The following is a 24,563-nucleotide window of genomic DNA, read 5'->3' as shown; positions in this document are numbered from 1 at the left end:
ATTATCTCCTTAAGTCAACCTAAATCAAAGGATATTTGCAATTCTTCTATATTTTTGTAGGTTTTGATTAGATTAAATACTATCCAGGAAAAACTGGTCATATAATGCATGTATACAATCACTTTAGTATATACTATAACATGGCATGGCAATGATTTCTATCTGTTTTTACTGAACTGAATACTTGGGTATCTCAAAACATTCACAGTATTGTAAGCATTGCATTGTATATACTTACCGAATATACTTGCCTTTGCAGCATAATTTAAAAACACATGAAATTTGGCTATTTGTAACAGTTCAGACTATGCATTCATCCCATTCTACAATGCATGGACAGGCCAGACCAATCCAGCCTTAGCTGAACTGAAGTCCAGATTTATTTCAAACCACAGAGGAGCTTGGTGTTTCCATGGTAACTTATCCTCAGCACCATTTGTTTGGCTGAGGGACCGTTTGTATGCAGGATATATGTAGAGACCATCATGAATAAGCTACTTCCTCCAGAATTCATCAACAATAGTTGTGACTTATAATAAAGTATTATTTTGTGGTTTATTTCTAGCTGGTTTGTTAAAAAAAAATATATATATATACATGTTACATGTTTTAGCCATAAAATAAAACATGTTAAAACATGTTACATTTACAGGCTATAATACAATAGTCTGAGGAGTGATTCAAGATGACATTACAAAGAAGAACTAGGAATTAGTTTGTCAATTAGTGAATAAGTACGTTTAAAAATGTTCTTGCTATTGCCTGTGCTGTTTGCCAAATAGTATACCTAATAATGTCATCAAAATTGGTTATTATTTCTGATCTGCTATTTCTGAACAACGATGAAATCTGCGTCGCGTAGTAGCTGTTTTCATGTCTATATCATGTTTTATAGCGTCAAAATAGCAGTGCCAGCAAGCAGTGCATTTTGTTAATTAAAAGAACAGAGTACTGAATATCTGAACGATAACTACTTATAAAGACAACGCAAAAATGTATAGCTTGTACTCACGGGGACTACATTTCCCAGCATTCGGTCAAAAGGATTTTTGCCATGCATTTTTTTCTGCATTTTTCCAAGCGACCACGACTGAACATTGAGCGCACGGTCTTAAGTCGAACTCATCTAAGGCTTACGACTAACTTTCTTCAGTAATTATGTTAAACATGCTTGAGTAACCTAAACTCTTATGCGTGGTATTTTTGGCGGGGTACATGGTTAGATTAGACATTCTCATCTGTCGTAAACAGCTCTGACCGTACTAATTGTAAGCACTTTTTACTAAGCGGAATATTTTGCAAGCTAGGCTGCCGTGTTTACGAAGGAACAAATGCCGTTTCATCGGAGCTGTCTGCCTCGCGGATGATTTAGCTGCGTGTTGTTTACAGCTGCTGTTTTGATTTGTTTTTAAAAGACAGCTGTTTCCTTTCGCTGCACGGCAAGTCGTCTCGCAGCTCTCCTTTCCATGTGAGAACCAGTGCCAACGCCTTTTCTCGGTCACACGTTTCGCTTTTCAGAAAACTAGGCGAAGGTCGTCGCTGCATCGCACTTTGTAGTTATTGTTTCGTTTGTTGGCTGACTTACGCAAAGAAAAGGACGACTGGGAAGTCAAGATGGGCTGCACGCTAAGCGCAGAAGATAAGGCTGCGGTGGAGAGGAGCAAAATGATTGATCGGAATCTGCGGGAAGATGGAGAGAAAGCATCCAGAGAAGTAAAACTACTGCTGCTTGGTAAGGGCGCCAGTAAATGTATCAAGACAGGTGTGTTTCGTTACAGTGGTGATGTTAAGTCGTGTTGACGTTAGGTGTTGACATATTTGAGCTGATGGTGATGAACTATGTCTGAAGGCACTGTTTGGTGTACGGATAAAGGTGTTGGCGACTAGGCTAGTGAATTTTGTCAACAAAGCTTGTGGCTGTCGAGTTTCTGAATGAATAAGCAAGTTCGTCGTCGAATGTGAACAGAGTGTTTCTGAAGAGCAGGTCTTTGTTTTGTATTTTAAAAACATGCTCTTAACACCTATGATTCCTTGGAACTACTGTGCTGTTCTGCTATTAACTCTTGAGTTACAAACGAGAACGGTAAGTTCGCTCAAAATTCAGGCGGGGGTGGGGGGGTGGGGGTAATTGTACCGTTGCCAGGGGTGTGAGTGAATGATTTAATAAGCCTGACAGTTTAATGTGATCTAAATCAGGTTTTTTGTTTGTTTGTTTGTTTTTTAAATGTCTGCATGTTTCAGCTATATATAATATTCACAAACTAGTAACATCTGTAGTGTTCTCAGGGATATAACTATTCTGTGCTGTCTAAATTACAGTAAAGGGTTGCCTGTGAGGAGACACCATAATTTGAGAACCACAAAATAGAAGTCTTTCCCTTGCTTGGTTAACTGTGAAGCTTGGAAGATTGGTATGGCTGGAATTGCCTCTCTTGACTTGTTTGACAGAGTAAACTTAGTGTTCTGTAAAAATATTCAGAATGTGTTATTACTTTCCTTGTAAGCAAAAAGTTATCAAATGTTTAGATGTATAATGTTTAGATGAAATGGAGCTACAAAAGTCAGCTCTGTTGTAACTTGTTGGGATTGTAATATGACAAAAACAGTTGCAAGACTATGAATTTCTGAGGACGGCTTTATCTGAGTTTGGTTTGTTAATTCATGGCATGAAAATTTGTAGTTCTATTTTTTGTTGGTATGCTCATATGCTGAGTAGTATTGGCACAAGCAGGAATGGTTAGTTTTAAAATAGCCCAGTGACCTGTGATGTCATATCACTAAGATCACAGTGGCAAATATGCCAACATTGCAGGAACTAGTGGCCCCCATTCAGCTTTGGGCTTCATTATTCACGTAAAGGCCATTTTGGCAGCTCTGCCTGGTCATGTCTTTTGTGACTTTGTACATTATCCTCCTTCATCTTCAGTTGAGATGAGCTGTGAGAGGCTGAAGCTGCTCTCTTGTGGTATGCAGACTATGTAAAGACTACCTTACCCCACAGGAGCTACTCTGGGTTTATGATGTCATGTTCAGCAATGGTTAGCCTCATTATTACATTGTCCTGTTCTCTGTTCTGCTGCCTTTCATAGTTTATTCTATAATATCCTGGATACAAAGGTCTTACTTCTGAATCAACATTGAACAGTTCTGCAACATTGAAAAGACTTACAGATTTAGTTATTGGTCAGAAAAATTGCAACATTGGGATTCCTTTTTTTTTTTTTTTTTTTTTTTAACCTCCCCCAGATCCAGGCTTTCTCTGCTCTTTTTTGAACTGTGTGGCTCGCTGGAGTGTGCAAGGGCTGCTCGACTTATGCTCTGAATGCTTGAGAGCGGGTGAGTGTGTGGTTTGCTGCAATTGGTGTGAGCTTTTCACTGAGCCCCAAATGGTGTTCAAAAACGATAGCTGAAAAAAAGCTCCTACTCCTCATAAAGCTTTTTTTAAATCAGTAAAACATAAGAAACAAAATATTCCTTCCATATATTAGTGCAGTATACAGTACACAGTACACACTATAAAGTATAAAAATGAAATATTTCAAATGCACAGACAAAGACTTAATATATTATTTTGCCACAACAAATACAGACCAGTGTAAATCCATATTATTCCACTGTAATATCAGATAATGGTATACAGTGTCCTTACACCTTAGTTTTGTCTGACAGTAATTGACTATGCCATCCAACAATGATAGGTGGAAGACTTTTAGCTGTGCTTTACAAATTCCCTGACAATTCAGGTTCATTGCTACACAGAGTGTTCCAAGCAAAGAGAACAGGCTTGCTCAGAATTTTGGGTATCTTTGTGGACATTGAGACAATCTCTGAGCACTCGGACTAAAGGCTGAGGTTTATCCTGCCCAGTCTCTGTTCTCCCATGGGCTCAGCAGACAACACTGTCCTGGGAGCAGGTCCAACTGCAGATCATGTCATTAGTTAACTGTGGTGCATCGTTGGAACCTCTTAACGCCAGCTGATGTCCACTGGCAGCAAGTAAAGTGAGGCAAATTCACAGTGCTTGAAGCACTGGTAGCTCAAGGAGCTGAGCTCATGGGCTTTCAGTGCAGTGTTGCAGGAAGTGTGTTTCTTCTCCTGACTCTTGGGGAGGGCTTGTCTCCAGTCTTCTCCTGACATCAGCAATTCCAGGTCCATTTCTGCCACTCCACTCTTACCGCTGGGTGGGAATTAATGGGCTGTGCCCAATGGTTTGTAGGCTGGTTTGCAAATCCATCCAGCTTTTTGCTAAAATCCAATCCCCGACTCACCCCAGCTTCATTATCACTAGCACGTTTCGACAAAGCTTTCTTCTTAATGCCCTTTTCTTATAAACACACAGTATCTAATGCAGAAGCTTTGCTCAGTGATTAACCTTCTATGTCAGCTATATAAACTGTGTGTGTGTGTGTGTGTGTGTGTGTGTGTGTGTGTGTGTGTGTGTGTGTGTGTGTGTGTGTGTGTGAACAGTGGATGTACTTAGCAGAAATACAGATGTGTCATAATACTGCTCGCTTGCAGCAGTGGAGAATGGATTGAACACCGCTGTTTAACTCAACTTCCGTGGCTAATGGAAGGATATTGCCCTCTTGTTGTTAATAGGAAGATATGACCAGGCCTAGGGTTGTGTCCTGCTCCACTGTAGAACGTGTCGCTGTAACAGAGCCCCATAAATCAACCTGAGTTGAATTCTTCAGCTGATCTCTGTAATCGCTGGGGCCTCAACCACAGCGCAAATGCTACTGCCTCTTGCCGTGTAATTACCGGGGCCACGAGGCTATTCACACACCCATTCAAACCATTCACAGATGTTTATGGAAATTAGTGTGCTGTGACCACTGCACTCACTTCCAGTAAGAGACCTCTGTGTCGTGTGCATGCCAGGACCCTGGTAGTCGAGCTCAAGCTACCAGTCACCTACACAAAAATGGAGACATTAAATTATGCCTTCCTGATGCGCAGTTATACTGATGTATCATAGGTTTGATGTGTGCTGTCCAACTCCATAACCTTGGTGTGAGCCATTGCAAAACTGGGTAAACAAACCACAAACACTCTGTCATCAGTGTAGCTGAACCAGTAAGGGAATTTGCCACTTACAAGTTTATGTAATGAGAAAAAGAATGCTGTAATAAAACTTGCAATGGCATTTTGGCCTCCAGGTATGCTGGGATACTGTTTGTGTTTTGTTTCCCCTCCAAATTTTGGGAAGAGCTTATATATTGCTTGTGTTGCTCGTTAATTTTGGTAGGTTATGCCCTGATGTGGTTACATTCCATGATACTGAGAGAAAATGCAGGGAAATTCTCTAAAGATGTAGTTACACTCTGCTCTAGTCTTTCTTTTCTAATAATAGAGTAGTGATGGAAAATGGTTGCAATGTAATAAACTAGTGGCTTAGGATTGACATTTTCCAGAGTGTAGAATAAACAATGAATCTGCTATTTCCCTGCTCATTGCTTTTGCAGCATTGTTGAGCTCCATGAAAATGACTGGGTCTGGATAGGGCCTTGCTCAAACTGATAGTGCAGCTTAGCTTAGTGAATGATATTTTTGTTGGTTTATGTATCAATACATTTTTGCATTCACCTTTAACTGAATTAACATACTTAATTGCTGTATTTTGAATATCTGAGGTTTGAGTTAAATGGTTTGAATGAGAGCAATTAGGTTCACAATGTCACATCACTACCTATTAAGATCTCTACCTATTAGGTTATGTACTTCACATACTTAATCAGACCACATTCTTTTTCAAACACATGCAGCATAGCAAGTATACGCCTTTTCACGTAGCTGTAACGTCTTTTATTTTCTCACCGTTTCATGCCGATTTCTCTTTCGGTAGCAAACTTGCTGCCTGTCTACTTTTAATTTCTCCACATATGACCCATAGTCATGTTTTGCCAAAGCCTCACTGGATGTGGTGGTGAGTTTGGCTAATATACTCTCCGTGTAGCGTGCTTGTGGTGTGGCTTCTTTCTGAGGAATTTTCCATGGTCCATGGTCTCAGCGGTCGGCTCCTGGTCTGCAGGATATGTGGTTCAGCAGAGCTGCTGTGTCGCTAGTGATATCGCTGTTTTTTGCACCGGTACAGAAATATCCCGTGTGTCTCGCAGTTAACCATGTGATACATGCCAAGGTAGCACTACGTGCCGCTATTAATAAACTACGCTTCACAGGTATGATGTTTTCTAGTGTTCCTGTACAGCCATTCCTAAACAGACAAATTTTGACTGTATACTGCTAGATAGATTTCAAAGAACGTTAATGTCTAGTTCAGGGCAATTTGCTAGTATTCTGCATTAAATGCATTACACTGTAAACATCAAAGTGTGGAGTTTACTACCATGAGCTTCTGTACCATCATTTTCAATTATACATAATGAACAGTTATTAAGAAAAAGCAGTGATTTATGAACTGATTCCTCAAGTTGAATAATGTCATAATACATGCAAAATTAACATGTGCTATTAAATGTACCTTAAAACTAGTATAGAACCAAGTCATTCTTTTTAGCAAACTAGCCACCAGAACACAAACCTTGAGGGAAAAAAAAAAGCCTGTGCAGTTGGATACTCCATTTCTTTTTATGCCTTGATAATGCTATTTTCTCAGATAATTATGCCATGCCTGTGCAGACATCTAAATTTCAGTGTCAACTCTCTATATGGATAAAAAGCTTGTTTATGTCAAATATCACTTTTCTTCCTCCACAGTAAATGTGAAATTGGCTTTCAGAGTGAGTCATTAGCTGTGTTTATAAAGGGCTCATGTACAGTGTAGCGTGTCTCTGTCATATCCTGAGGAGCAATGGGGTTCAGGATATTCACATCAGACAAAGCTTTCATGTGCCTGGCATTTAATCTCCGCAACTGGCAAATCACGACCCAAAATAGACCACCTCGTTCTCCTGCTCACACTGGGCTTGTGATGTCAGAGATTCCACTGAACTTCAGCCAGGGAGAGCTGCGGCCTGAAAAATTTCTAATCATTTTCAGCAGACCTTACCCTGAGTGTGCGATCCAGGCCAGAGGGGATGTATTTATTTACTGAGCCAGATTGCTAATCCTTTGTGTGACCACTCATTTCTTCTTCTTTTTTTCTCTAGGTGCTGGTGAATCAGGAAAAAGCACAATAGTCAAGCAGATGAAGTATGTTTGATGTATTCTTTGTTTGTTTGTTTGTTTTTTGAATGGAACTCTAAAATGAATTTCATATCTAAGAATAAGGATTAGGTCTTAGTACCTGCTAAAACTTGCTTTAGGATTATATGATGGTTATATGACTGGTTTTTGTTTTAGAATCATCCATGAAGACGGCTACTCCGAGGAAGAGTGTAAGCAGTACAAGGTGGTGGTGTACAGTAACACCATCCAGTCTATCATTGCCATCATTAGAGCCATGGGTCGTTTAAAGATTGACTTTGGTGACCCCTCGAGGGCGGTGAGTTTTTCCTTCTGGAAATGGATGCCTACCTCAGCATAGCTACTACTTAGCATGTCCCAAACTTCCATGTTCCTTTCTTATGCTTTCCCTCCAGGATGACGCGAGGCAGTTGTTTGTGCTAGCCGGGACAGCAGAGGAAGGGGTCATGACCCCCGACCTGGCTGGGGTCATCCGTAGACTGTGGAAGGATGGGGGTGTGCAGAGCTGCTTCACCCGGTCCAGGGAGTACCAACTCAATGACTCCGCTGCTTAGTAAGAGAGCTCTCTCTGCTGTGCTCAAAAAACAGCAGATCTGCTCTGTACTTTTACAGGGAACGATAACTGTGGGGCGGTAAAAGACTGCTGATGGTCTAACTTGAGACAGGATTAATATTTTTCCTTTCAGGCTTAGCTAAAATAAACTAAGTATCTGTATATTTAGCCGTGTACTTCTGTAAGTTCTGCATTAAAAAACCTTCAAAAGGTCATTTATGCTGGAGTTAGTTTGCTTGATGAGATGGAGATTATACTGTCTTGATTGTTCCAGCAGTTGTCTGCTTACCACGGGTATCTTGATTTGAGAATAAGACTTGTGAGCGAATGGAAACATTTCTCATGTCAAGTTGAGACACATCCCTGTAGTCGATAAGGAGTTCTTCAGGTCGACCGAGACAAGATTCATCTTGTCCTACTGAGTCCCAAGTGCTGTGGCTTAGAATATTAGGAGGCTTGGGAGGCTCCAACTAACTGCTTCGGAGGGGGGACGTGAGCTTGGAGGGCTGCATTCCAGGCCTGCTGTCTTCCTGTTCAGCCCTCACTGCTCCAATTCTGCTCAGTTTGGTTTCGCCTTGCCCTGGTTTTGGCTTTGTAATAGCCAAATAATGTTTCCAGTGATAATAGTCAGAGGAGAACAGTATTGACCGCTGACTGAAACCATGCGTTCTTTCGCATTTACATGCTGAGTTCATCTCGGAGACCTAATGTGTCTTGCAGAAGCAAGAGCTAAGAACTGTAGTGAATAGTTGGTCTTTATTTTGGCCAAACACCAGTGCAGCTTTGGTTTGTGGTGACTGGGCAAATTAGGCTTTTAGCAGTGACGTGTTCTCTCCCCATTCTCTCATCTTTGTCTTCGGAAGGTTGGATAAGGCTTTATATAACAGAAACATAACGGAATACTAGCTGTCACTGTATTGAAGTCATTGTTATAGCACCAACAATAATGCCTTGCTCTTCATCAGAGTAGTTTTCTGATATGGCAGAAAAACAATGGGTGTAATATTAATATTCTATTCTCAGCTATAATGTGATCATTTACCATCAGTTTTTTTTTTTAAGCCATTAAATTGTATTTTGATAAGGCATCTAAGCTTGGTGATAAGTCTTTTCTGTCTCCGTCAGTTATCTGAATGATCTGGAGAGGATATCCCAGCAAGGCTACATGCCCACGCAGCAAGATGTACTGAGGACTCGTGTGAAGACCACAGGCATTGTGGAGACCCACTTTACCTTCAAAGAGCTCTATTTCAAGTTAGTCACTGTTTGCAGCTCCTTCATAGTGCTGTTCACTCTTTAACTTGCAAATAACTTGCATGTGAACTAATACCCATACACTTGTGCATATTTGTACTTTGCATGTTTGTGTGTGAACAGGATGTTCGACGTGGGTGGCCAGCGGTCAGAGAGGAAGAAGTGGATCCACTGCTTTGAGGGCGTCACAGCCATCATCTTCTGTGTGGCCCTGAGTGACTACGACCTGGTGCTGGCTGAGGATGAGGAGATGGTACGCCCACCTTAGCCCCCCGCCCCACCAACCCACCCAAACTACTAGCTCCACCTCCCCAATCTCAGAGCAGTACTAATTAAAAGACTGACGACTGCAGAGATCGGTTCACAACCAGTTAGACGATGACAGTTAGACAGTCAGCCAATGTGTTTGACAGTGTGGGTCTAACACAAACCCAAACACTGACAAACCTTCCATAGTTATGTGGCTTGCCTTTGAATAACTGGATTATTGGAAGGTTTGTGATTAGGTTGGTGTGCCATTGTCTGGCTTACTTGCTAATTATGATCATTAGGAGCACACTAAGTAATTAGCTGCAGCTGTGAGTCTCCTTCCGGGACTGTCCTGGAAGTGTGAGACAGAGTCCTCCCGGGGCTGTCCCGGAAGTATCTGAAGCAGTCTCCTCCCTGGACTCAATGTTTTCTACATCTCATTCATCCTTTGCTTACAAAAATGTATTTGTCTGTCCTCAGAACCGTATGCATGAGAGCATGAAGCTGTTTGACAGCATCTGCAATAACAAGTGGTTCACAGATACGTCAATCATCCTCTTCCTCAATAAGAAGGACCTGTTTGAGGAGAAAATTAAAAAGAGCCCTCTCACAATCTGCTACCCTGAATACTCTGGTGAGAAAAGACTTTCCAAGCATTGCTGAGCTTGTTCTCAGCCATTCGGTACATGCTACAATGTAACCCAGGGTAACTAACCAGTGAAGGCAAGCCTCAGCAAAGTTTAATTATAACCTGTTTTTTACAACCCATCCCATTTGTTTAGAACTTGATGACCAAAGTGAGTTGCAAAAATGAGACTGAACTGAATGAGAGCAATTTCCAAATTGATATTTTGTTTGGGAAGGGGAAAGAAGAAATTATTTTATTATAATATATTCCTATGGCATCTAAATACATTTTGTAATGAATTTCTATGCAATGTGTTTGCTAATTCTTGCAGCGACTTTTTATGCACAGATTATTTTCTCTAACACAATTATACATTTTGTTAGTAGCAACACAATTTATAACGTATATAAATTTATAATGTACTCTAATACTTTGTGATAATTCTGCAGATGTAGATTTAATAGAGCAAGTAAATTCCAACTAAAATATACTGAACTGAAATTGACTATAAAATGTACAAAAATAAAATAAAATTGTCTGCACAGCATGTCCTGTGATCTGCTTACGCACATGCAAACCTCAGACCGTGTCCCAGACTTTGTGGTCTTAGTGCATTCTGACTAAGTATGAATACTCAGACTTTGTTCCATTTACTGTTATATAAACCAAATTTTAAAAAAATCATTCAGTTGATGGAACTGAAGAAAAATTATTGCTTGTTGAGACTAATAAAAAGGGGTCGCATATGTGGAGTCAGACTTTTACCCTACACTGCTAAAGGGCAGATCTGGGACCTGCTTCATGCTGTGGAAAAATCTCTGTTTGTGTCTGCAAGTCGTCATCCTTCATTTCTGACTGGAAGCTGTTACTTGTTGTATTTTACTGCTGGGATGGTTTAGTGTTTCACTCTATCTTTGTAAACATCAAAGATTTATTGTGGTTTACCTGGCTTGATGTATTTCTAAGTGGACTGTCGAGGCTTCTGCTGCCTGTTTGTCTAAGAAGGCATGTGCAGATATTTTTACAAACGTATTTTTAAAAGTTCTCAATCCTTAGATAGTTCAATGCTCATTGCTCAGATTATCGTATTGTTAGAGCTTTTGGTTGGAATAGTGGTTAGAGGAATGCAGTGACAATTCAGTTGAGGGAAAGGAGAAATGTGAACTAGATGTATGAGAGCTTTTTTTTCTTTGGCTATTTCACCAAGGCCAATATTTCTTTGGCCTTTGGCTTTGTTATTGTTACCTGCATCAATACCTGTGGTTTTGCAGTAATGACCACTCATTCTGGAATGTTGTTTCAGTGCGTTGTAATTGCTACTTCATGCATTGTATTTCCTGTTGTGACGCTGACTCTGATCTCCTGGGCGTCTCTGGTCAGGTTCCAACACGTACGAGGAGGCGGCAGCCTACATCCAGTGCCAGTTTGAGGACCTGAACAGGCGGAAGGACACTAAGGAAATCTACACCCACTTTACATGTGCCACGGACACCAAGAATGTGCAGTTTGTCTTTGATGCAGTCACTGATGTCATCATCAAGAATAACCTGATCGAGTGTGGACTCTACTAAAGTGTGAAGCTTTGTTGCCAAGGTAGGCCTGACACTTGGTAGAATAAGCACTTTCAGCTAATATGGAAAAATATTTTATATATATTTTCAGCCTAAACAGCAAAATAAAGTTTGCGTAATAATTTACTGAAAAACATTTAATTTAAAGAAGTATTTCTCTACTACTTTCTACTACTTTAATGAAACTACTGCACTAAAGTCTAAATGTAGTCTGAAAATGTTTAGTATTACTTGTAAGTCTCTTTAGATACAGTGTAATTGGAATCAGTGAGTAACTGTTTTTGAAGGCCCTGCTGTCAGTAACACTGTAGCATGTGGTCAAGCATAGCCTACTAATCTGTCTAATAGGAGTGGAAATCAGCAGGGGATCTGCGATGTGATAGATCGCAGTACTGCGGTCATATCATTGAGGGTTTTTTTTTTATAGTATCTTGCAATACACTTATTATTTTGATTCAAGTCTTTGACATATTGCAACTTATTATTACATTTTATTACTTTAATTACCACACATACAAATGCAAGAGCCCTCTGGTCTTTAAAATCTGAAATATTTTTCAGCCATTGTGGAAAACAAATCTGTACAGCCTATTCCCATTAAATGTAAAAATCCATTTTTGGCATCAGAATATTGGTGCAATATTGTGATTTAAAATACACTGTATCTAGTTTCGCCCCGAACGCATGTCAAGTCTGATGTCATGGACCGTGTTTCCTACCTCTTCTGTTCCTCCTTATTTTGAAGGAGGATCCTCTACCCTGCCTCACTGGGTCTTGCTCTAAAATATTTCCTCAATTGCTTGCAACAGCAAATGACTTTATGCTACATGCATGGTTCATTCCTGATGGATTATAGGGAACATATGGATTGGACTCTAATGGTTATTGTGCTTCATGAAGCACCATTAAGTAGATATCTGGGAGAAAGTGCAAGAACCATTAGGACATGCATATGTGTAACATACACACAAGAGCACTGAACTGCATTGTCTGTAGCTTCAGCATAGCTTTGCTAGCCCTGTATACGTGTGTCCATGCGTAGGCTCTCACCATGGAATGACAGTCCCTCCCCTCCTCTCACCACTTTAGTGATTTTGAATATGGTGGCAGAAAACGAAGCAGGCCTCACTGGTTGGATGTCACTGGTGCTGTCTGTAGCGGACTCCGGCTGGCGGGGGGACGTTGACACGATCCGGACTGCTGCCATTGCCAAGCTGTGTGTCCACCATAGTTCTTACTGTGCGTTTTTGGAGCAGCTTTCTCAAACAGCCCACATTGACAGTCCTATCAGTTTTTTCTTCAACTCCAAGGTGCAATGTAGTGAGAGCAGGATGAATGTTTTCTGTCTATGTTGAGAATGCAGTCCACATCAGCCGTTGTTTCACTGGCAGTGACTTTCAATGGGTTTCACAGTATATGGAGTAGTACTGTGCACACATTAACCAAACGAAATGGATGGAATCAGCTTATAGTGTATTAAACATTTGTTAGGCTGTTAGCAGACCATTTTGGATGACAATGCATCAGCTCTTTTGCCAAAAAGAGAAGTATCTTAATATTATCTGCCACATAACTGTGACTTCCGCAGCTTGCCAGATTTTTCTTAGCTCTTTTTTTCTTATTAGTTTTATGGGTACATTTATTGACAATTAGATTTTTCTCATCTTTCATTTATTAGGGCCAGGTTTCATATAAAAATCAGTGATAAGACACATGAAGGCATATACTTTTATAGTTATTTTAGATTTTAAGTTTAAAGTTTCGTATAAATAATGTCTCAGTGCTTCATGAGCAAAAATGAACTGTTAGTTATTAAAATTTAATCATTTATTTCTTTTCCTTTTGCTAAATAAAACTAGACCATTTCATAGACCATTTTATAATTATTACTCGGAGTGGTTTCACTGCAAGTGTGTATTGATCATTTAAATAATACATTTTTAAATAAAGTTTGCATGGTAATGGCATTTTAATGAGCAGATAGAGAACACTGTTATAATAAAATTCTAAGTAATTATGACTAATTACATGGCAGCAAAGTATGCATTCACTGCTTGATATCCTAGAGGCGAATTCTGCTTTTTGACTTCTGGGCCCTTTATAACCTAGCTGAGGATGTCAAAGCTCAGCTCCTCAGACATGCACTTACATTTTACATTTGGCAGACACGCTTATCCAGAGCAACTTACAATTTCAATCATGTTCCAGAGGTAGGTGAATGTTGTGTTAGGAGTCTTGCCCACAGACTCGTATTGGTTTAGCACAGAGCACTTACCCAGATGGGGGATTAATCTGCATTCCTCTGTAGAAGAAGTAGAAATGTTACCCACTACACTACACCAACCACTCACATCACCCACTTTATTAGAAACACCTGCCTTGCTGCTGCACTCGCTGACCAGTTTATTAGGTAGGCATTTTATAGGTGACAAATCACAGACCATACCTAGCTGTTGCAGTGCACCCCATTTGTAAGCCTGCTCAGTTTCAACATTTCAACATTCAACACTGGTCAGTTTCCAATGAATATTTCTGAGCAGATTATCTGGTAGAAGACCAGAAAACAGCGACATGGACACAGTTGTGGTAGTGTAGCAGGCACAGCAGTGCTGCTGAAGTCATGTGTTAGTTTCATTGCTGGGTTGAGAGTGATTTGCCACCAAAACATGTCTATTATACAGCAGTTCTGTGGTCATTAAACTGAGCATTGATTGAGTTGAAGGATGGATACAAATTGTAGAGTAGCCTCTAACTACATCTGTAAGAGGTTTCTAATAAAATGAGTGGTATGTACATATGTATGTTTTTGTTTCTAAAGAGAGATTTTTTGTTTTTTATAGACTAATTTTCCTTAATTTTTAGCTGTCAGAGTTTTTCCTGAAACTCCTCATACTAGCTAATTTTCTACCACCAACTTCCGAAACCAAGTAAACTTAAAGGGGTCTATGGGTCATCAGTTTAGAGTTATCTAGGGCCCAAAAGGGAAAAACATAATTCTCCTTAAAGGTCTTGCAAATTACTGGATACTGGTACTATTGGATGTGCTTTGTTTAGTACTGTGGATTTTGTTTTGTGAAACTAAACATCATAGACTGTTTTTGCAATTGGTTAACATGTTTCTTCATTTTATTCGATTAAACCTGTAGCTTGCCTTTTACTTTTCACATTCATTCTTACTAAAAAAAAACACATACACAGAATAATGCAGTGTGTAAGAGTATCCTTATTCGTCTTCAGAATTGGGCATCATTTTTGTGGTTCATTGTCTTAAGCACTGGTGCCTCTGTCCTCTATGGTATAGCACTTGTCGTTTTCTGCTACAGTATTAAACAAAGTGCTTGTTGTCTCCTTTTTCTATAATGGGCCACTAATATATATTTTAACACCAAATTACAATATTCTTTGTCAAGGTTGTTGTTTGTTTTTAAATCCAGTGTACTGTGTGGGGATGGACCAGTGGTCAACAACTACCTGTATGCTTGTTAATGTTAGACCAAACCGGAAATATATGTGTAATTTATAAATCTCAACAACATGGGGTTATCACAACAATACGTAATCTTGTGCCTGGTCAATGAAAATGTTATTGTTTTGTTATACCTGTAAAATATGAATATTCATAAGCAGATGTTTTATGGTGGAATAAGGGTGGATCATTTCCTAGTGACCCTGGCAACCCTGTATGAGGTTTTGGAGTTGTTTTTTTTTTTTTAATGATTTGTTTTTGTTAAAATATTTTGTGTAGTGCATAAAGGATTCTGTAAAAGTGCTATAGACTAGAGCAGAATAAATGGTAATCAATACATGTTTTGATATACATGTTAATAAAAATCAATATGACCCATTGACATTTTGTGGTAATTGGTCAGAAACAAAGTCTGACCTTTTCTGGAGGTCTGGTAAACCTTGGGTGGTCTTCTGCTAATCAGTGTCTGTAATACTGTGCAGTCATAAATGTTTGAATATTTTATTTGTAATAAAAACCTTTTTTGTCACTGCTTTTAAAAAATAATTGTAATTAACTGAAAATAAGAATGATTGATTGATTGATTAGATATTACGATGACACTAACACCTATTGAAACTGTTGCAAGTCTTTATTTCATGTTCTTAGTCCATAACACATTAGATTTAATCCTCAAATTCAGAACAAAGCAAGAGGTCACTATAGTATTTGTCACATGTTACTGGCTTTCATAGATACAGTTATTTCTTCAAATATCCTCTCTGGATGAGTCCTCTTTGAAACAATCTTGTCTGAAACGGATACAGGGGATATTCTCTGAAATACAAATTTATTTACTGCTCTTACTTGCAAAATACACTCTACTACAAAGCTTTATTCTTGAGGGGGAAAAGTATTTCATTTATTCTACAGCATGCTGATTACATTAAAAACAATTATGTTTAATTTCATAATCTGAGTCATATATGCAGGTGTGTGTATATTACATGTCACCTTCCTCAAAAGCAGTGGTAATCCTAAACACTATATTGAATAAAACAAAGTACGTAAAGTCAAAGTAGAGTCTTGTACAGAAACCTCATTACCACATGTCCGTATTTGGGTCAGATTATCATTTCTTACGCAGACACAGGAAGGAAAAATCCCAGGCTGGCAGTGCTACAGATTGTAACCCTAAAAGGGAGGAAAACCTCTAATCCCAGACTGAACCAGCAACTTTGATCATTTTTTTTTGTTTTGTTTTGGGTTTTTTTGTTTGTTTTTTAAGATCACTACGTCAGGAGGACTCCTGAGAGTTTGGATTGACTTTCACTTGCAAGTACCGTATGATTACGATGATGATAAAGATCATCACTGTGTATACCATTTAGGCAGGAGAGGCACCTGATCTCTGTAGGCCCTAGTAGTGATCCATTGCTTTGGCAAAATCACCAATGCAATTCAAATTCAGGCAAACGGGTGAGGGGATTCTAGAAGAATATTACAGAAATTTACATTTTTGAATTGTGAATAAGATGAAAAAGAGCAGTGTATAGTTATTGAGTCTTAGCTTTAATATATAATGTAATATATCTGTTGACGGTGGGGGTTAATATATTAAAAAACCTCTGCTGTACTTTATCTCTACCTACCGTAAAAAGTGGAGTTTTAGAACAGACCACAGTCTTTGAGATTCTCTTTGATGATTATGTCAGTCACAGCATTGAACACAATTTCAACATTCTTTGTGTCAGTAGCACAGGTCATGTGTGAGTAAATTTCTTTAATCCCTTTCTTCATGTTCAACTCTTCAAACTGTTTCCTGATGTAGAGGCCGGCATCATCATATGTGTTTGGACCTGCATGGAAAGATGAGTCCATTCAGTGAAGTCTGGTTGTGACTCTACAGGTAACATGTTAGATTCTAGCTGGTGTCTGCTACTACTTATCCCCAAAATGTTCCCGCTTGACTGTCCCTGCCTTTGCCTATTGCAAGTTGCTTTAAACAAAACCCCTAGCTAAATGACTAAACATCAGAAGTTGGATTTTCTCAGCAAGGTAATTGTGGTCAAAAAAGAAAGGATTCAAAAAGGCTGGCGATCCAAGAGACCTCAATCAAAGATAATTAAACAAAAGAGCCAGAACACCGAGAGGTCTGTATTTACCATCGTATTCAGGGAAGCAGATGCTGAGGTGAACTTTCTTGATCTTCTCTTCAAAGAGATCTTTCTTGTTGAGGAACAGCACGATTGAGGTTGTCGCAAAGAACCTGTGGTTGCAGATGTTGTTGAATAGATGGAGACTCTCATGCATGCGGTTCTGGAAATTGAAAGACAAAATTGGAGTCAGTAAATCCTGCTTTGGCAAAGCATGTCAGAACAGGTTCGGGTGCCATTGGCTTGAAGTAAGTCATTTTCAGCCTTTTATATGGTCCTCTACATGCAAACATGCTTAATGATGTTTCAGATATTTGGTGATCAGTGCATGAAAGATGACAGAGAACTATATTTCTCCCCCCTTCTCCCAAAAGGAGGTTATATCAGGCTAGACCTGAGCTACGTTTGTTTGTCTTATAGTGTGTAAGGGCATGCACCCAAACGTTGACCTGAGACATGTGACAAGTAAATGTACGCACCACCTCGTCATCCTCTACTAACACCATGTCATAAGCGCTCAAAGCTCCACAGAAGATAATACAGGTCACACCCTCGAAACAGTGGATCCATTTCTTTCTCTCCGACCTCTGGCCACCCACATCGAACATCCTGGAGTGAAAAGAAGGCAATTGGCAGTGCATAAAATTGTTACTTGTAGGAGTTAGCTGGGAAACAGCATATTATCAGCATGTACTCAATTTTTTGATGAGGTATTTCTTTTAGGAAAGCTCACTCGATGCTGCATCACCTTACTCCATATGTGGCCAGAACTATTTCCTTAAGAAGATTAGGCAGGTGATGCTATTCTGAAGATGTCCATCTGGCCCACCTGAAGTGCAACTCTTTGCAGGAGAATTGCTCCTCGATGATGCCAGTGGTCTTGACTCGAGACCTCAGCACATCCTGCTCTGTGGGGATGTAGTCAGGTTTACACAGTCTGTCCATGTCACTCAGGTAGCTGGAGGGTGGTCATCTGAGTTAGTCAATAGACCCTTTGTACCACAACACTGATTTACAAACCTGTTAGTGAGCTTGCGTGCTGTAGGAATGTCATTAGCATGACAGGAGAGGTCTTTCCAATTAGGATGTCATAAGAAGCCATGTGGCTAAACATTTTACCAGCAGCAAGCCAATAATAAATCTCCATGACAGCATGCTTGTCACTCACTAGCCAGCGGAGTCGTTGAGCTGGTACTCGGCGGATCTCTCGAAGGCCGCCTGCACTCCTGTGTCCTTCCACAGCCTCTTGATGACCTCTGCAAGATCATTCGGCATGGTGCCATCTTCAGTGGAGTCCGCCAGGTTCTGCAGTTTCTGCCCATCTTCCTATGCAGTGGTAAAGCTGGTGTAAAGCTTCATGAAAGAATTGCATGCAAGGTTATTACCATTTGGTAATACCTTGCTTGATATGTGTGCATACCTATTCATCAGCATTGTTTCTTTGTATTTTATCACACAGTGTGTCTGTCCACTGCATTCACGGGTGGTGGTGGATGTTTCTGTATGTGTGTTGGAGTTGAGAGGCAGACCTGTGAGGCTGGAGACCCGTAGTTGATGCCCAGCATGTCCATGCCTCTGTTGAGGGCCAGAGCAGACTGCAAAATGTTCCCGTATATGATTGCTTTAAACGCAATTTGTTCTTCTTTCGTGTAACCACCTTGATGGAGGATTCTGAAGAAGAGCAAAAATGAGCATCAGCTTCCACAGGTCAACTTAATTCAATCCTTGTTATCAGAATGTTTCACTCCCACTTACTGGCATATGTATAAAATGGAGCAAGTGGTCTTTTACATGGAAATGAGGAAAAGTTAAGAGTAATAATTCTGAAAAGTGAGCAATGCTGTTAAATTCTAGATTCAGGAATAAAGCTAGTGTTACTAATTTATTGCCATCTGGTGGCCTTGGCTGATAATACACGAACTTCAGTAGCAAGCCGGATGTGTTTTTTGGTATAATTACAATGTCTAATGCCTGCAGAGAATGTGCTGCTCATAAGTACATTATATATAATTTTCAGTATTTTCTACGCACTTCATCTGCTTTACAATGGTGCTCTTCCCTGACTCACCAGCACCTGCAGAAAATAGAATTAGACATGAGTCAGCAAAATCCCATAATGCAGTGTCAGAATTTTCTTTTTTTTTTATTCATGCCTTTCATAAGATAAGACCTTTATATATATATATATATATATATATATATATATATATATATATATATATATATATATATATATATATAAGACCTCTGACATTACATATGTATGTGTGTATATATATATATATATATATATATATATATATATATATATATATATATATATATATATATATATATATATATATAAAAAATATATACACATGTGAATATATAATGTATGTATGTAATGATCAGTAATGACAATAGTAAGGTCAGATGTAATTTCTCATTAAGCCTTTAAAGGAAAAGGAAGCTTCTATAGCCTGCCAGATGTAGGTCCGGAGAAAGATTCGCTAACCTGCTTATTAAATGCCCTAATTGGATTTATGTTATAAAAAGCCTCTCAGGAGATCAGTGGCATTCTGATTCTTTTGGGCACCTCTGTCAGGCCAGGTCAGGGGTGGGGCATCTCCCAGGTAACTGTCACTCCAAGATGACGATAGCCGTGGTGCTAAGAGGACCTGCGTCACTGCAGGTGCGACTCTGACTGCTCATCGGCTTACTTCACCATCCAGATTAGCTGGGAAATGGCTTCCCACAGCCTGACTTGCATACACAAAGACCCAATACTGTAGCTCTTGAATATGTCTTAATTAAGAAAAAACTTGGCATTTCAACTGTTGCATATCAGCTGTGTGTAACGAGTGTACCTTGTTGTTGTTTTTTTATTGTGAAGTGCTGAAGTTAGATATGGCCTATTTAAAGCCATTAAGTCACAGACAAAGCCTAGGCTTTAAAATGATCTGATGCACAGATGGCTCACTTGCATGTAATAAGGCAGATGTGCAAATACTCAGACTTTTGTTGTGGATTACACCATTGAGACCGCAAGGCTGAATTTTTCTTCTTACTAGTAAACACATGTTGATGGATACAAATGCTAAAGTGTGTGTTCCTCTTTCTTTCTTGCTCAGTTGCTTGTGCACTGGTGGTCCAATCGTCTCTTTTGCCAAATAAGGCTGTATAGTTTTTTCCCCCTTCTTTGTTCAGCAAGGGCTTGAAAACTGCAAGATGCAGAAATGCAATCACAGCCAGTGAAATGGGTGTCAGAGAGCATATAGTCATGTAGAGAGCAGGTAGATCCTCACCTTGGGCTTCTCTGTCCTGCATGCTTTCTTCTTTTTTCTTAACACTCCTCTGCACATTGCTTAATACATTGCCTTTTGTATCCAGACTGATATCTTGAACACTATTTTCATTATCTACCTGACCGGAAAGGATGCGGTTTACCTATATGAGCTTTCTGATCACTCTGTTCTTTTCTCCATTTTTTTCCCCCCAAGAATGTTTATTTGATAAACAAATTGATTTTAAGTAGGAAAGTAGACCAGTATTAATTTTAATTGATATTGGGTTTGTGGGATCGGGGCTAAACACGATCTTAAGAGGATCTTGTCTTAAATCATCTTGAGTAATTGGATTCTCTTCTCGCTGACAAAATGCCATGGGCCTTCAGGTTGTGATCTCCTAAGCAGACATCAATTAAATTGCAACACCAAGGTGCCTTGCTATCTGTGGCCTTAAGTCAGTCAAGACCTCAAAAATCTTGGAAACCAGTCACAGCACACTGTGAACCAAAGAATTTGAAGTATAATTTTTATGCTCATAAAATTGGTGCATTATGTAGATATAAAATGTATACCAAATTCCTTAATTACTGACCTAAAAATTGTAAATATTAGTTAATGTGATAGTAGGTTACAAGACAAAAAACAACAACAACAACAAAACACACCTTTGAGGTCTGCCCAGAGTAAAACGTTCATGTGTAGTTGCTGTGTTATAACATCTCTCAAAGGAATAACAGATCCTCTCTAAAAATGCCAGATGTGATTAAAAATATCAAAATTAGGTGACATCTAGGTGTCTTAAATTCTCACTGGAAGCAGATTGGGTGACTAATAAATCTCTTAAACCTCAGTCTGTGGCACTGGTGCATGTTTCACTAGTCCTTCAGATATGGATTACTCCAAAACTAAACTATGCTTTTTGATGTCCCTTTATTGAAAATCCTATGTAATCCAGGGCTGAAACCAGTCTGTTTGTGCTTGGAAAAAGGTGAAATCTTAATACAAAAATCAAGCATCTTGGAACTTTCAATGTAGCTTCAGTTGTTATCTAGACTAAACAATTAAATAGTGATTATCTCCAAACATTTTGGTTAATCAATTTTTAGTTTGAATTCATCAGGCCTCAGATCTCTATTGTACTCAATTTCATTGTTTTCTTATGCAAATCTTACTTGATAACAACATTTCTAAATGACGCTCACTGATGCCTCAGCACTGAGAATGTGTCAAGCTATACTTAAGAAAATTTCCAAGTCTCATACAGCCGTGACTTCAGAAGAAATTTGCTAGTGGCTGTCCTAACAGTTGTTGTGACACGCTCTTACCCAGGAGCAGCAGCTTGACCGTCCTCGCCTCCTTGTCTGCATCCTCCTGGAGCTGCTTCTCCAGCTCTTTGGATCTTTTTGTCATCTCCTTTTCCTCAGCACTCGCTCCGCTACCCATGTCTCTTCCACTACCCCTTTGCTGTCTAGCACCCGCAAATGAGGAATTTTGCTGGCTTGCTCTGTGTTCTACCGACCGCACAATGCCACCGCAATCTCCTCTGCACTCCCAATCACTCGATGGAGGGAGGATTGTGCAAAGTGTCTGTAACCTGCTTTTGGTGTGGCTAACTCACCCTCGAATCCCCTTGAGATGAACAGCTGTATAGAGAGTGATTGTAAAGGGATGAAGTGAACTGCAAGACCATCCTTCCTAATTCCTCCCTGTCAAGCCTAATGCATTGGTTCACGGTTTTGCTGACCTTCTTGTCTAAAGCAGCCAATCCAATTAGCTTGACTACCAAGGGAATGAGTGAAAGAAAGAAGTAAAAAGCCATTGTGTTTTGCATGAATGATATTGTGGAAGACCTTGTGCTCAATACCTTTGATAAATGATGGTAACTTTCATAGGTCAGTGAAAATTGTTTTATCCTAATGAGGACATACAAGGAAGTCTGACCCTAAGTATCTCAGACCTTCACAGAGCTCTATAGCTTTGAGGAACAGCAGTGGTACAACCAGGGCAGTTTGTGGGTGGTAAAGACTTTTGCAGGTCAGATGTTCAGAAGACGGAAGAAACACTATCCAAAACGCAGGATGTGACCAATATGGCAGGTCATGTTCTAAATATACTCAGCCTGAACTTCTCATGTAAACATTAGAAATACGGCTGCTGTCCACTAATACAGACAAATAATTGTACCATTCCCCTAATCAGAAATTATATCCTTTTGTCTTAGTTTCAGAACAGTGTCAAGAATAAGGGATAAATTATATTTTTATATCCATAATTATAATTATATCCGTTTCTTGTTCCCAGCCAATCTTATTAAGGTTCTCTGGTATGGACCTCAGCTCCAGAACGTATCCTTTCAGGACTGCCAAGGTCTAGGACTTTCTAAGACTGTAGTTTGCATTCCAAACTGCTATGCTTGCAATAGACAGAGGTTTCTGCAGTCTTTAAAGTCACCTTGCAAATGATGGCTACTAGAGTAACATAACTTTATTTGTTCAGCTACGTGCAGGTAAAGCAGACTGTGACCTGATGTCCAAGTACTCTGCAGGATGTCAGTGTGTGATGGCTGCAGATACCATGGTTGGGCCAGACGGCAAGTTCAAATCAACTGAGAACTGAAGTCTGGTGAGGCAGTCTACACTCAGCACTGATGCTCCCTATTGACCATATTCAGCCCCACCCAATTTAAGGACGTGGCTCTTCTGCATTTTTGTCTCGTAACTTCCTGCTGACGTTACTCATTAATAGAAACCAGTTTCCAAAATGGGATCAATGAGGGAGCACTCATATTTTATTTTACAGGAAAATGGTTTAACATAACAGCTTCTCTCTAGCTGTGTACACAACATGAAAAAGTGGCCAGAAACATACAGTGACTGATTGGTGTCAGTGAACTGAAACACCCTTTTAAAAATAAATTAATTTATTAAATAGTATCTATTCATGTTATCGTATTATAGCATCAGGAAAAAGAGTCGCAAGACTGCTTTAGAAGGCTCTTTATAAAAACGTATCCAGTAACAAAGATCACATGCAGCAAAAATCAGAAACTGGCAACCAAGGGAATGGGTATGCATGATTCAGGCTGAATAGCCTTGGTGAAAACTGATCAGAGAGATAATGAGAAAAAGAGGGCGATGATCTGTTCATGGACTACACAGTAAGGCCTCTAACACCAGAGGGAGCTACAGTTTTAACAACACAACTGTTTATACACTATTAACATGAATGAATTCGTTGAGGAGTGAAGCTCTGGATCTAAAGAATCTCAGGACTGCATTATTTGTTTATTTATTTGTTTGTTTGTTTGTTTGTTTGTTTGTTTGTTTATCCTACATAATAATTTAAGAAGAATTTAATTGCTCTCAAAATGTAATTTAATTGGTAACCTTTTTTTTGCATGACTTAGATGTATGTCTTAGATGTATAATGTCTCCAATAACACAGTGTACATTATATTTAATTGCCTGATAAAGCATGTTCTCTCTTATGTTCCTGTGTCTCAGTGCTGACACTCATGATCTCAGTAATGGGATTATCTATCTATCTATCTATCTATCTATCTATCTATCTATCTATCTATCTATCTATCTATCTATCTATCTATCTATCTATCTATCTATCTATCTATCTATCTATCTATCTATCTATCTATCTATCTATCTATCTATCTATCTATCTTTACAGCTAGCCTTTCAGTGTTAAGGGGTATACAATTAGATATGAGCGAGAACAATGCCTATATAGGTACTATATCTGTTGGCATCTACATATCTTTGGTCAGCACCCCATCAAGCCACAGACCCAGTGACCAGTATTAATATTAATCATTCTAACAACAACCATCCATCACTGCTAAATATATTTTATATAACAAGGACTTAAGAATTTTTCATTTGGAGCCTTACTGAGTCCAACATGGTTTATGCAATTTGAGAGTCCAAGTGCACAGATTGCACCCACAGATCCAAGGTTCTGTCTGTGTCCGAAACCAACCCCAGTTCGGCAGGTTCACGCTGCTCTTCGGAGCTTCAAACTCCATCCAGCTTTAAGAGGCCATCTGTCCTGACCGGTGGCATGGACCAGTGAACCGGGCTGCTTCTATGGCCCTGCCTGCTGGCTGACTCATTTGAGCACTCGGCTCTGTGCCCATTTCCCACACCTGCAGTGAGGGGAGCATTCGCTGGTCCTGAATGTACTCCTGCGTCACTGAATGTTCATTGCCACTGAATGTCCTCCTGCATCACCTAACGTTCACTGCTTAGTGCTGCATCACCGCAGAGAGTGCAGTCCTG

General features: G+C 39.5%; 2 protein-coding genes across 4 annotated transcripts; one reads left to right on the top strand and one right to left on the bottom strand.

Annotated features, from left to right (window-relative positions):
- The first annotated feature begins 1,075 nt into the window (after window positions 1-1,075).
- gnai3 (guanine nucleotide binding protein (G protein), alpha inhibiting activity polypeptide 3) lies at window positions 1,076-15,241 on the top strand. 2 transcript variants are annotated; one of them, XM_081707357.1, is made up of 9 exons: window positions 1,076-1,762; window positions 7,110-7,152; window positions 7,303-7,444; window positions 7,542-7,699; window positions 8,825-8,953; window positions 9,077-9,206; window positions 9,683-9,836; window positions 11,211-11,423; window positions 12,491-15,241. In XM_081707357.1, exons 1-8 carry the CDS (start codon window positions 1,615-1,617, stop codon window positions 11,399-11,401), a joined length of 1,095 nt encoding a protein of 364 aa, XP_081563483.1. In that variant the 5' UTR covers window positions 1,076-1,614; the 3' UTR covers window positions 11,402-11,423; window positions 12,491-15,241. The 2 variants fall into 2 exon arrangements, with proteins under 2 accessions (XP_081563483.1, XP_026862864.1); XM_027007063.3 differs by having other exon boundaries at window positions 1,077-1,732.
- A 244-nt stretch (window positions 15,242-15,485) lies between these two features.
- gnat2 (guanine nucleotide binding protein (G protein), alpha transducing activity polypeptide 2) lies at window positions 15,486-21,895 on the bottom strand. Of its 2 annotated transcripts, none has more exons than XM_027007066.3 (8): window positions 21,597-21,895; window positions 19,034-19,076; window positions 18,532-18,673; window positions 18,171-18,328; window positions 17,832-17,960; window positions 17,482-17,611; window positions 17,012-17,165; window positions 15,486-16,705 (listed from the first exon to the last, which is right to left on the bottom strand). In XM_027007066.3, exons 1-8 carry the CDS (start codon window positions 21,712-21,714, stop codon window positions 16,515-16,517), a joined length of 1,065 nt encoding a protein of 354 aa, XP_026862867.3. In that variant the 5' UTR covers window positions 21,715-21,895; the 3' UTR covers window positions 15,486-16,514. The 2 variants fall into 2 exon arrangements, with proteins under 2 accessions (XP_026862867.3, XP_081563484.1); XM_081707358.1 differs by lacking the exon at window positions 21,597-21,895 and adding an exon at window positions 19,500-20,137.
- Window positions 21,896-24,563: the final 2,668 nt, after the last annotated feature.

The sequence above is a fragment of the Electrophorus electricus genome, chromosome 25, assembly GCF_041902795.1.
Source record: "Electrophorus electricus isolate QZ-2024a chromosome 25, ASM4190279v1, whole genome shotgun sequence".
In the NCBI taxonomy this organism is placed as follows: domain Eukaryota; kingdom Metazoa; phylum Chordata; class Actinopteri; order Gymnotiformes; family Gymnotidae; genus Electrophorus; species Electrophorus electricus.
The sequence above is the reverse complement of the archived record's forward strand: the minus strand, read 5'-3'. Positions and strand labels throughout refer to the sequence as shown.